This window comes from Sus scrofa, chromosome 11 (assembly GCF_000003025.6).
Source record: "Sus scrofa isolate TJ Tabasco breed Duroc chromosome 11, Sscrofa11.1, whole genome shotgun sequence".
NCBI classification, from domain to species: Eukaryota; Metazoa; Chordata; class Mammalia; order Artiodactyla; family Suidae; genus Sus; species Sus scrofa.
In genome coordinates this window covers 16,445,725-16,459,764 of record NC_010453.5, presented here as the reverse complement: position 1 = coordinate 16,459,764, position 14,040 = coordinate 16,445,725, and the positions used below count along the sequence as shown (strand labels likewise).

General features: G+C 36.1%; 1 protein-coding gene across 6 annotated transcripts in view; it reads right to left on the bottom strand.

Moving 5' to 3' along the window:
- Positions 1-14,040, bottom strand: part of INTS6 (integrator complex subunit 6) — a 94,871-nt gene that overhangs the window by 8,482 nt on the left and 72,349 nt on the right. For all 6 annotated transcript variants that reach the window (XR_002336536.1, XM_021065287.1, XM_021065288.1 and 3 more), the window contains 9 exons: positions 13,707-13,861; positions 12,378-12,530; positions 12,132-12,264; positions 10,718-10,812; positions 8,621-8,731; positions 7,431-7,646; positions 4,555-4,681; positions 3,068-3,210; positions 2,622-2,853 (listed from right to left, as the gene is read on the bottom strand). Coding sequence is in view for 5 of the 6 variants with exons in the window: in XM_021065287.1 (XP_020920946.1) it covers positions 2,622-2,853; positions 3,068-3,210; positions 4,555-4,681; positions 7,431-7,646; positions 8,621-8,731; positions 10,718-10,812; positions 12,132-12,264; positions 12,378-12,530; positions 13,707-13,861 (1,365 nt within the window). In the remaining variant the exon portion in view is untranslated. The remainder of the gene's footprint in view (positions 1-2,621; positions 2,854-3,067; positions 3,211-4,554; positions 4,682-7,430; positions 7,647-8,620; positions 8,732-10,717; positions 10,813-12,131; positions 12,265-12,377; positions 12,531-13,706; positions 13,862-14,040) is intronic.

The following is a 14,040-nucleotide window of genomic DNA, read 5'->3' as shown; positions in this document are numbered from 1 at the left end:
AGAGTGGTCACAATCACCGTCCGTGACCTGGGTCTTAGCACTGCCTAGCCCTCTTACTACAACCTTTGCTCCTCTACCACACACACACACACACAAAAATCATTTGCACCTTCTCCTTCCTCCTAACGTAACATCTCTTACTTTCCCAATCTCTCCTTCCTCTCAGCATTAAGTCACCTCCAACTTCAAGGAGGAAAGAAAAGCTGTAGAATGGGAACCTCCTCAACTTGCCACCGTTACACTTGTGCCCACCACACCTGCTCAGCTTTAATGGAAGAAACGTCCTTCATGTGGGCTCTGAACCATTCCCTTCCTCCTTCTCACTGATTGTACTTTCTTTTACCTTCATTTTCAGCCCCCCTCCCATTGATTCCATCACACCAGCATTTAAACATACTCAACTCTGTCAACTTAAAGACCTTCAGACCCGCTTCAGTCCTCCTGGTCTGCTTAAGAAGCATCTGAGACCACCAACTACTCAATGCTCTTTCCTTTTAGCTTCCACACCACACTGAATTCTTCCCTATTGTCTTCTGGATTCTTCCCTTTTTCTCTGAATCTTATTTCTCCTCTTAAACTTCATTACTTTCAAAGTTCTATTCTAGGCTTTTTCTTCTCTTTCCCTAGGTCACTCAATGGGATTTAAGGCTGCCTCCCATACCCATCTCTCCAGCCCAGTTCTCTTCTCTGAGTTCCAATTCAACTATCCATCTTCTAACTGAGGATCTCCACTTGGCTATCTAATAGATATTTCTAAACTAAACTCATTCAACACCTCTTCTTCCACTCCATCCCTAGCACACTCAAATACCCACTGTCTCTCCACTGCTCCCCTGCCCTGACTCCAACATCCAATCAGTCATCACCAACTCCTTTGCTGATGTGTCCAAGTATTTCTTAAACATTCTTCGCACAACCCACTTCCAGGTCACCATTAGCTCTTCCTTGTGTTTCCCAACTGTTGCCTGTGCATCCCTAACAATTAATTAATAGTATCAAATACCCAATCACTGCCCACAATCTCCAATTGCCACATTTTCTGTGTCTGTGGAAAGTTCAGGGTCCAAATCAGACCATAAACACACTGCAATTGATTTATATGTTTTAATCTATAAAATCCTTCTGTACCTCTTTTTTTCCATGCACTTTTTTTTTTTCTGGAAACACACACACACACACCAAAGTCTTTGTCCTATAGTTTCCCGCAATCTGGATTTTGCTAATTATATCTGTTTTGTAATTTAACATGTTTCTCTGTCCCTTATATTTCCTAAAAATTGGTACTTAACAGAGGCTTGATTAGATTGATGGTCAGTTTGTGTGTGTGTGCGTGTGTTGGGAAGAGGAGAGCAAGATGACTTTAAAAGTAATACTGTATAATTCCATCAAGAGGTATAATATTAATTTCCTTCCAGTTAAGACATTATTAGCCATGAAAGATCACCACCTGCAATTAACAAATCCATTAATTAAGAGTTTCCTATATCAATTCTCATTCTTGCCCACAATAAGGCCAGCCTGGTCTTTATAAAATGCTAATCAGATCAGATCATTACCTCTTTAAAACCTTTCAATGGATTTTCCTTGTCCTTAGAATAAAGTCTAGAATCTTTACAGTGGCTTCCAAGGCCCTCTATGATCTGGACTCTGCATGTGTATTTCAGTTCTCACCTTACCTCATCCTAACCCCTAATGTGTTAGAATTCTTTCAGCTCCCCTAATGTCCTGCTCTTTACTGTATGCCTTTGCACAGATTCTTCTTAGACGACTACTGTAGCACAGGCGAATGCACAGCTTTAGTTATTAACTAATTCCCATTCATCCTTCAAGTGGTCGCTTAAACATAACTTCCTCAGCTAAGTGCCCATAGACTATGTTAAATCCACTTGCTAAATGTTTCCCAACATACCAGACTTCCCTTCTGTAACATTCATCATACTTCCAGTGAAATGTTCGATGACTTTCCTTCCTCACTCATTATAAATGCGCACAGTGATCACTGTCTTGTTTACCACTATAACTCAGTGCTTCGCACTGTCGAAAATAGCATATCATGGAGTTCCCATTGTGGCTCAGCAGCACAAGGATCCGACACTGTCTCCCCTGAGGATGTGGGTTTGATCCCCGGCCATGCTCAGGATCTGAGCCTTGCCACGAGCTGTGGTGTAGGTCACAGATGCGGCTCAGATCTGGTATTGCCACGACTGTGGCCTAGGCCTCAGTTTCAGTTCCAATTTGACCCCTAGCCCAGGAACTTCCATATGCCACAGGTGTGGCCATAAACAAACAAAACCGTATCATTTAAAAATTAGTGGTTGAATTAAACTGAAATTGAAAACCATCTTTCTGTGGGTATTGATAACACCCCTTTAGAAAACTGTAGTTTTTAAATATTTAAGATTTGCAAATGATATTTTAGATCATGATAACTGTTAAACATAATAAGCACGAAATGTTCAATAACCGTTCATTTAAAAGATATAGAGAAATGCTTACATGCTAATTTAGAATAAACAAGTATCTTCTCTTGGACTTCATCGATTTTTTTCCGTAATATATTACAAAAATCTCTTCCGTGAAGAATCAAAAAACAACAAATAATGTTAAGGACAAACTCTTACCTTTATGAAGAGGAAGGGGTTTAATAAGATCTGGCTGTGCTTGAGTCATAGGTACAGGTGGCCCTTTTCCTCCAATATGATTGTTCACAACGGGATTCTGCTGTCTGCCTCTCAGTAGTGGAGACATACAGCGGCGTCTTTTAGGGATGCCTTGCATATTTGGTTCTCCAGGTCGTTTATGTTTATTCTGAGGTCCAGCCACAAATTCATCTGCCTCATCTATCATCATTCCCTATAACAAGAAAGAATATAATTTCCCTGTCTTTACATACAGTTTTTAAATGGCACAAATAATTCCAATTACCATTAAAATAACTATATTTTAACTATGTGACATTAGGTATTCTACCAGGAAAATAGCTTCAGCTTACTTGAGTTAGATTAAGAACTGTTAAATTCACAGTGCCTAGCACAAATAAATTATATAAATAACATTCCAAATTTACCTTTTTATCCAGCTTAAAGGGGTTGCCAAATGTATGCAACCTTCGAGGCTGATCAGGATCAAGTTCTCTTAGTGGAGAAGGTACTTGCTTGAGGTATTCCTGGTAATTCCCCATTTGTGCTATAGGAACACTGTGCACTTGATCTTTTCAAACAGAATAGAGCAACAACAAAAGTTAACCTCACTAAAACTACCTTCCATGTGGTTATCGAATAATATCTTCTCATGAAAACAACCTAAATGTCCATCGACAGATGAATGGATTAAGATGTGGTATATATACACAATGGAAAATTACTCAGCCATAAAAAAGAACAAAATAATTCCATCTGCAGCAACATGGATGGAACTAGAGACTCTCATACTAAGTGAAGTAAGTCAGCCAAATACCATATGATATCACTTATACCTGGCATCTAATTATGGCACAAATGAACCTTTCCACAGAGAAAATCATGGACTTGGAGAACAGACTTGTGGTTGCCAAGGGGTAGGAAGAGGGAGTGGGAGGGACTGGGAATTTGGGGTTAATAGATGCAAACTATTGCCTTTGGAATGGATAAGCAATGAGATCCTGCTGTATAGCACTGGGAACTGTATCTAATCACTTATGATGGAGCATGATAATGTGAGAAAAAAGAATATATACATGCATGTGTGACTGGGTCACCTTGCTGTACAGTAGAAAATTGACAGAACACTATAAACCAGCCATAATGAAAAAAAATTAAAATCTTAAAAAAAAAAAAAGAAAAAAGAAAAAAAATAGTGTCTCCTGATGTATGACTGCTCCCCGGAGTTACTGGGGGCAGTCCTCCCTTACCACATGGCCTACATTAGTTTGTTGCCATTATAAATATTGTGACAGAATCTAGAGATTTTTAAAAATAAAACTTAATTATCTTCTAAACAAAACAAATTTCACTGTATAGAACAAGCAATATGTTTAACATTTCCATGAAAAGGAGTGTCTCTTCTACTCTATTCCAAATAATTATAGCATAATTTACAGGAAAATGATGTAGATTACCCTTTTTATAGAACGCTTAGTTGAAATGCTTATATCAGAGTGGGCAAAGGGTTAAGTTCCCACCTGACTTGATTCGTAGTAGCTGCCATGGGCAGAGTAGAAGAAAATACCAGAATATGACATATTTTGGCCATTTAGAGTTAAATTATCGGATATTAGTACATCACAAGAAAACGATGTTGTTTGTGTCTGTGCCTATATGTGTGAATGTATAAAGAAAGCCAAAAAGGAAACTAAGCTGTTAACAAAGATTGTTACTTCTGGGGAACAGAATTGGGCACAACAGTGACGGCAGTAAGAAATGCAGAGAATGAGGGATGAGTCACTTTTTACTTCATTCAATGATTATGTAATACTACTGTAATAATTCTTTAAAAGTTACAGCAGCATTCTATGTGTTTTCAATATAAAGAAAGAAGTTTAGTAAAGAAATACCAATATTAAAACGATAATCTAACCTTCATCCTGTCCTTTAAGAAATCTACGGGTGCTCTTCAAAAGATTAGATCTCATTCTTGTTAAGTGATCCAGAAGATTCCGTCTTGGTATGTCATATGCATTTCTAAATGTCTGTGGTTTCAAATCCTGTTAAAAAAGATTCAAAGACAAAATTTACTTTGAAACATAGAATTAAGAGAAACTAAAATCTCTAGCCTGCAACACAGCTTTGGAAATATGATATACAAGTTAACTAATTAGCTTAAAATTAGAATAAAGAGATATGATGCAATCTTAAGAACCTAAAAATACAAAATTGGTAGTGAGATTCAACCAAATAATCTCAAATTCACATCTGTCCAAGATTTTATTATATATTCTGGCTAAGAGAAGTAAATATCTTAGAAAATGATTTCCAAATTTTAAAGAGTATGAAGGTTTTTATTAAAAAAATCCTTTGATGTATTGTTTACATAACATAAAACTACCCATTTTATATACACAACTTGATGAGTGTTAGTAAATGTATAGTTGTGAAACCATCATTATGATCCAGTTTTAAGACACCTCCATCATCCTAGAAAGTTCCTTGTGCCCATTTGTAGTTAATTCCTACTGTAAGCAACCACTAATCTGCTGTCTATGTTCTATTTTATAAGTGGAATCTTGCAATATGAAATCTTTCCTATCTGGCTTCTTTTATTAAGCATGTTCTTAGGATTCAACAATATTGTTAAGGTACTGCGAGTCTATTCCTTTTTTATTGCAGAGTAGTATTCCATTACATGGATATACTATAACTTTATTCATTCACCTGTTGAAGAACACTTAGATTGTTTACAGTTTGGGGCTATTACAAATAATGCTTCTATGACATTTACATACAAAACCTTTATATACATACTTTCATTTATCTCAGGGGAAACCTACAACTAGAACTGTTGGTCATATAGCAATATTTACCTTTCTTAAGAAACTGCAAACTATTTTCCATCAACAATATATGAGCGTTTCAGTTGTTCTACATCCTTACCAATACTTAATATTTTTCAATTTTAAATCTTAGCCATTTAGGTGGGAATGAAATGTGATCATATAGTTTTAATTTACATTTCCTCAGTGGCTAATAAGGTTGAACCTCTTTTCATGTTGAGTTTGTATAGCTTATTTGGTGAGGTGTCTGTTCAGATATTTTGTCCATTTGAAAAATGTATTTTATTTATCTTTTGGCCACGACCATGACATGCAGAAGTTCCCAGGTCAGGGATCGAACCCACACCACAGCAGTGACAGCATCAGATCCTCAACCTGCTGCACCACAAGGAGACTCCTTATGTTGTGCATTTTTCAACTGCATATTTGTTTTGAGTTCTATGAGTTCTTTATATATTTTGATACAAGTCCTTTATTCAATATATGCTTTTCTCCCAGGCTGTAGCTTGCCTAGGAGAAACTTCAAAGTTTCTTCTGAAAACAAAAATGTTCATTTTTAACAAAGTTCATGGAGTTCCTGTCGTGGCTCAGCAGTAACGAACCCGACTAGTATCCATGAGGACACAGATTCAGTCCCTGGCCTCACTCAGTGGGTTAGGGATCCGATGTTGCCATGAGCTGTGGTGTAGGCAGCAGACGTGGCTTGGATCCCATGTTGCTGTGGGTGTGGTATAGGTTAAGGCAGCTACAGGTCCAATTCGACCCCAAACTTGGGAACTTCCATATGCCACAGGAGTGGCCCTAAAAAAGACAAAAACCGGAGTTCCCGTCGTGGCGCAGTGGTTAACAAATCCGACTAGGAACCATGAGGTTGCGGGTTCGGTCCCTGCCCTTGCTCAGTGGGTTAACGATCCGGCGTTGCCGTGAGCTGTGGTGTAGGTTGCAGACGCGGCTCGGATCCTGTGTTGCTGTGGCTCTGGCGTAGGCTGGTGGCTACAGCTCCGATTCGACCCCTAGCCTGGGAACCTCCATATGCCACGGGAGCGGCCCAAGAAATAGCAACAACAACAAAAGACAAAAACGACAAAAAAAAAGACAAAAAAAAAAAAAAAAAAAGACAAAAACCCAATTCAGTCTATCAAATTTGTATGCATTTGTGTGTGTGTGCTTTTGTGTTACATTTTAGAAATCTTCACTGACCCATGATCCAACATATTAAACAATTTATCCTGTTTCCTTGTAGAAGTTTATAGGTTTAGTTATGACCATGATCATCTCAAGTAATGTGAGGCAAAAGTTTATAAATATGGATATCCAGTTGTTCCTGCACTATCAGTTAAAACGGCTGTCTCTTCACCCACTGAATTATTTTGGCATCTTTATTAAAAACTGACTGTACATGTGAGGGTCTGCTTCTACTGACCTGTATACTTATCCCTATGCCAACAATACAACATACTGATCACTGAAGCTTTACAGAAACTTTTAAAAGTACATAGTGCAAGTGTTGCAACTTTCTCTTCCAAAATTGTTTTGGCTATTCTAAGACCTTTACACTTACATATAAATTTTAGAATCACCCTGTTTCTACAAAACAACCACTGGGATGAGGACCTTTTTAATAATGATTATTCACAAAGCGTTTCAGAATCATGCTGTGCTCCCAAGGTCAGCAGTGTAAGTACCAAACTACAGCGAACCCTACCCTTAGCTATGTGACTTTCAGCCTGTCTTCTCATCTATAAAATGAATGGGATGGTTTGCTCTTTGCCAGTCCACTTATCCACTCACCAGGTACAGTGTTGAACTCTAAAATTCAATGATTCAGTAAGAGTATAATTGATCATTTTTCTGCAGAGGTATAGAAGTTTGGACAAACTGAGCATCAGTGAACAGAAAATTGGATGTATTAAAACAATATAACAATGTAACTAGAGCAGTACTAAATTCCTATAACCATTACCTTATTAAGCAAAGCAACTTGGAACCCAGTGTATTCTTTCATATTAAGGTCTAGCAGTCTGTGAGGAACATCCTCTGAAATTCCCTGGAGCAGCTGTTGAAAATCTTTCCTATAAGCCATTGATAAACCATGTGATCGGCTTCGGACTTTAATTCCAGTTTCCTGTACTACTTTTTTGCCTACAGAACCGATGACTCGATCAGATTCTATTTTGGCCTAAAGCAAAAATAAACAAAAGTTGTCTTGACATAATCTAAAGTGGTAAATTAAATGCTAATAGTTTTGGTCTTCTATAAATTATTCCCTACATTTAAAAAGAACACAGGAAATTTAAAGCTCTACTTAGTACTGTAGTTTATTTTCAGTTCTTGGTAAACTTAACATAGTTTATAATGTCTTAGGATTTTAAATGATCACAATTCTTACCTTTTGGGGCAGGACATACAAATACAACTTCAATTTATTTTATTTATTAATATCCACTACCCCTAAATCATGAAATGTAAACGTATCCTTTCCAATTCAGAGACCATGTAAAATTAGAAAAAGAAAATTTCATCAATGTTTACTTACATTATAGCCAACATATAACTAAATGCTCAAAGATATGGCAAATAGAGATGAAGTTTTTCACTAAAAAGCAAATAGCAATATTTTGACTCCAACCTACATTTCAGTAGTACTAGAAAAATTGTATTTTATACAATTTCAGTAACAGCAGTCAAACTGAATACTGCTTGAATACTACAGTAACTGTTAATGTGATTTATGCTCAAAATGACAAAATTCATTATTTTTACAAACATTTCAAAAGAAATTTGAAATTCCCATTTTGAAAGAATAAACTATAGATTTTAAAATCTAAAGCAAAAGAAACTGATTTTTTTGACAACTTTCTAACATAAATTTCCCAAAAGAAAACATGAAGACTCTTCATGTACAGGAAGGCTAGGACACATTAATAAAGCCATTTGTACAAACTAGGAATTATTATTTGAAACTGACATTTCAAAACATGGCATACTATGTACTTGAAATGGAATTATGTTATTATATAATATGTGATGTGGTTTTAAAATGTACTACATTAATATGATGGAATTAGAACCATCAAGAACTAACATCTGGCCTATAAAACACCTTAGCCAAAACCATTCAAAATACTTAATGGCTCTATTTCTTAACATTACCTGCTGACTCAGTTTTTTGAGGTATGAAATGACACTGTAACTAAGTCCATATTCCATACTGTCTGCTATTAGGTTAGGTGCTCCCATCATTCTAACAGCTTTCTTCAAAGGCTGTAGGGAAAAAGAAAACACCACTCAATCCTAAGCTTGTCGAAAATTTACAGCTACATGTATTGTCGATTTTGAAAATTTTGCCCCAAGAATGTCTCCTTCTTTTCTTCAATAAGAGAGTCACATAATCTTATCTGTATTTCAGCAAAATGTGAGTTATGAAAGCCAGTCTGAAATAGTCAACAAAGATTAGAGGCTATAAAAATAACACCCAGAGCAAGGAAGGGTGAAGTCTTGGACTTCTTAGTATCATTGGAAACACTAAGTTGGGAAGAAACAGGCAGGAGACACAGTGCAGAGGTAGATTTGATAAGTGAAAAAGAGTCAAGGAAAATAGACGATTTCTACCTTGGCTAACTGGAAGGGCTGTGGCTAGACCCCTCACTAGCTCAGTGATCCTGGCTCAAGTGCCTTAAGTTTCTCATTTGTAAGATAATACTAGTTTCTATCTCATAAGTTTGTCATGGGATTAAATACATCTGGCACACAGTTAAGTATTCAGTAGATATTAATCATTACTACTGTTACCATTAGCTGAGCTGAAAAAATGGAAACAAGCTCTGAAGGAAAAATGAAGAAGCAAAAATAGCCTAATATTTACTATGGATATGGTATAGTGAAATAATTTTCAACTGAAAGGAAAGACTAATTGAGAAGCACTTTGTGCAATGAAAAACATCACTGGCGGACTATTTAGCATATGTGGGACAAAGTCAGAAAAAGGATAACCATTCACTGACATAGCAGAAAAAAGCACTGGTGTCAAACTGGAATCAAATTCCAGATCTGACATTCAATATACATGTAGCTTTGGCTAAATCCTCACAGTTGACTGTGAAACATACAATGAGTCAAATATGTGCAACAGTTCACATCCAAGTGTTCCTGCTTTTACTACGCTCACATAGCAGGCACTATATGCTAGACACACATGACTTTTCTCTTAAAACTATTACATAGGATTTTCAAAGCTCAAGGAATTATTGTTCTTATTAAGGACCACTTAGAAAGCTTAGTTACAGTCAAATGCTGTAATATTCCTGCAATGAAAGCAGGAGTAATTTTTTTTTTTTTTCCTGTCTTTTGTCTTTTGTTGTTGTTGTTGCTATTTCTTGGGCCGCTCCCGCGGCATATGGAGGTTCCCAGGCTAGGGGTTGAATCGGAGCTGTAGCCACCGGCCTACGCCAGAGCCACAGCAACGAGGGATCCGAGCCGCGTCTGCAACCTACACCACAGCTCACGGCAACGCCGGATCGTTAACCCACTGAGCAAGGGCAGGGACCGAACCCGCAACCTCATGGTTCCTAGTCGGATTCGTTAACCACTGCGCCGCGACGGGAACTCCTGGAGGAGTAATGTTTTAAAGTGCTCTTAATGCAGGTCTTTTTGTTAAGAAGTTACTTTTCACAAAATAATGTATGCATTATTAAATACCTATTATGATACACAGGTTTTAAATAATCAGAAAATTCATGGTTCTAAAAATACAAGTTTCTGTGAGAATATATGCTTAAAACAGGTTTCTGGAGATTTAGGGGAAAATGCAATACAAATCTTTTTTTGTACCCTTAAAGAGAAATAATTATAAGACTGTAATTTTAAAAACTTAAGTACAACTGAGGTTAAAAGCCTAAATTCTAAAGCCATGTAGCCTTGGATGAATTATTTAATCTTTCGGTGACTTAGTCTCCTTATCTGTGAAACAGGAACAGTGATTTCTGCCCCAGAGGGTTACCATATGAATTAAAGGAGGATGGTACCAGGCCTGGGTAAGCATTATATACACATACGTTCTCCTGATCATCACCATCATTACTCTACACAACACCGAAACATTTCTCTCCCATTATAGCTATAGAGTCATTTGTACACTCAATTTCATGACATTTATTCTGTAACAATAATAAATAAAAGTTTGAATCCCTACAGTAAATTATATGCATAATATAAAATCTTATAACAAGTTGTTTTTAACGATATTCTTACCCCAAGATAGTAGGGAGGCATTGTCTTCAAATAACTTTCAAATGACTGTCTCCATTTCAATGTCGGTTTTGCTTTATGCACTTTAAACAAGTCATCTATAAATGGATAATGTGAACAAACGATCATCATTCACTGCTTTCACACATGAAAATCAAGTCCACTAAGTTTCATTTTTAATTTTTACTAATTTATTTATTTACTTATTTTGCTTTTTAGGGCCTCACCCAAGGCATATGGAGGTTTCCAGGCTAGGGATTGCATCGGAGCTACAGTGCTGGCCTATTCCACAGCTACAGCAACACCAGATCTGAGCTGCATCTGTAACCTACACCACAGCTCAGGGCAACGCTGGATCCTTAACCCACTGAGCAGGGTCAGGGATTGAACACGCAACCTCATGGTTTCTAGTCAGATTCGTTAACCACTGCATCACAATGGTAACTCCAAGTAAGTTTCATTTTTAAAGTCAGCCTTCTTATGTATTAAACCTGTGTTTTTAAAAAAATTTTTAAAGGTAAAAAATTTTTGGTTCTGTCAGTTTTGAGTAGTAATATCACTTTAAAAATGAAAAGGTGCCGATTATAGTCTAAAATATGTCATAATAAAGGGAGAATCATGAAATACACAAGGAAAATCTAAACATGAAATGGATTTGAAGACAGAAACAAAGTAGGCATGATGTTTTCTATAAAGTATACCACTAACATTTTGATTATAACTTTTAAATCTTATGCAATTCCATGAAGGGAAAGATGTTTTCTCAAACATTACCCCTCAAAAAATTATAGCCAAGAGGTCCCTGGAAACCAACTTTAGGCTTATTATATTATTTTAATTCAGTCATTAAAAAAAAAAAATTTGCCAGGAGTTCCCCAGTGGTCTAGTGGCTAGGACTCAGCACTTTCACCAGTGCGGCATGGGTTCAATGCCTGATCTGGGAACAGAGATCCCACATCAAGCCACTGAATGCTGCAGCCAGAAGAAAAGAAAAATTTGCCAAATGAAAATTAAAGTATAGATAAATTCTTGGAAAGAAAACACACTTAGATCTTATAAATGATATACTTCCACAAAATGTCTAATTATTTACCAAATACAAGGCCTGCATACCAATTCTAACTATATAAGAATCTAACTTGCAAAAAACTTAGAATATTTAATTTAGAAATTTAAAATACAAGTCTTCAATAGTTTGCAGAATCAAAGGAAGTTTGATGCTGACTTTCAATTTAACAGAAACATGTACAGGTTGCTATAAAACAACCTTAGACAGCTTCAATATTTTCAAAAAAAAGAAAGAAAAACTTCATTAATTTCCAGAAGACAAGAAAACTTAAGAGATGTTCCCAGAGTTTGTTTTTAGGAAAATTCCAATGTATGCTAAGCCACAGAGAATGTGACAAGAATAACTTACCTAAAAGGGGAAGGAGGACTGGGTAATTATAAGGCATCACAAATAAGTTGACACAGTTCAGTGCTGTACTGGCTTTCAAGTAACCAAAGGGATGGCCAAGTTCACTGTATTTTGCGCTATTGCTCACATATACCTGTTAAAAAGGAGTGGTTAAAACTTCCTATTTAATAACCTTTGCAGAATGTTACATAAAACCACTGATTCAATCAACTTAAATTTTCAAATCACTACAGTTGTTTAGCTCACCTGCCAACACGTTTGAGGAGATTTTCTTTCCAGGATAAACTGAGTCAGCGGTGAAGGTTCCAATTCATATTTGTCAAAAGGCAATTTGTCAATAACCATTGGTTCACAGTCTGTACAGGAAAACTTCACTACAGGATGAGATGTACGAGGTGGCTAGAGGAGAAAGGCTTATCATTACTCTTTACAGAGAGCACCAGAAACAAACTTCTTTTTAGCATCCCTCACTACCCAAGTTTACCCAGTTTTGCTAGGGAGAGTTTCATTTACTAATGAGAGCACCACTACGCTGCAAGAAAATACCTAAATGCAATGCTTAAATTATATACTATACACGAGAAAATAAAACACTTCAAAATCTATAAAGATTAGACCTTTACAGATCTTAAAATCAAATTTATCAGAAAAATCAAATGCAAAATTTCAGAATTAAATAAGTACTCATTAATTTTTATATATAAGAAACAAATAATGAACAGAAACGTTCATTAGTCCTCAGTTGTAGCAATTTATCTACTTGTACATAGTAGAGGCTTCCAAACTGATCATACACGTTGATCAGTACAAGTTTTTGAATATAAAGTATATTAACACAGGTATATATTTACTTATAAATTATTTATAAATTAAGTTATAAGTATATATTAAGATATATATCAAAATAATGTTGAAAATAGAAAAAAGCAAACATAAATAGAAGTTCTAATGCTTTTCCTTCCCTACTCAGGGTATTGGTTACCCTGTGGTAAATACACTCAACTTTGTTCTAGAGCTGCACAAACCACAGTACTTTAAAGACATAGATTAAATGGTACCACAAATTCTAAGCCACTTAGACACATAAACATGGCAGCTTCTCAGCACGTACTGTCTTCTGTCCATGCTAAATGTTCACCTTAGCACTCTAAACTTTCTTACTAATCAAATTAACGCCTTCATCACGTCTCAAACTAGATTAGTACAACTGTTTATTTTTAATTAGTCTCCCTAATTAGTCAGCCTCCTCCAAGCAATCCCATGCCATGAAATATAATCATATAATTTTCCTATCTCAAATTACTGGGTAAAAGTAGCAGTCAATCACCTAAAAATAGGGCCAGATTCTTTTCTTTTAATATCACACACAAAGAACCTTGACAGTCTGGTCCCTATCTGCTTTTTAACCACCATACCAGTAACAACATAGTATACTGAAGCAAGTCATAGCTTATAGCACTGTGAACATCTAATTCCTACAGATAAACCATATCTTTAATAATAGTAACACTTAAAACTAGTATGAAAAGCAGTTAATGATTACTATTACAAAGTCACAGTCTCCCTCATACTTACTAGTGTTGGAGAATTCTGATCTGGCCAAAAAGATTCTGGAACAGGCCAATGACCTATAGGAACCCCAGTTTTAGGATTTGGTCTGACATATATGAGTTTGTGACAACTATGCCAAGGCTGGGATCCAAAAGGCCTTGATATATCTGGCTGCCCATCTATAGCACAAAAATTAAAACAAAGAAAGTATATATCATTAAGGGAAAAAAACATAAAAATTATATTTATTATTATATATTTATAGTTACTTAGTAAAACTGTCTTAATTCTTGTTAAATTCTGGATTTTCCCGTTTTTCTTACATGGCAGAATACTATTATGACTAAGGCTTGACATT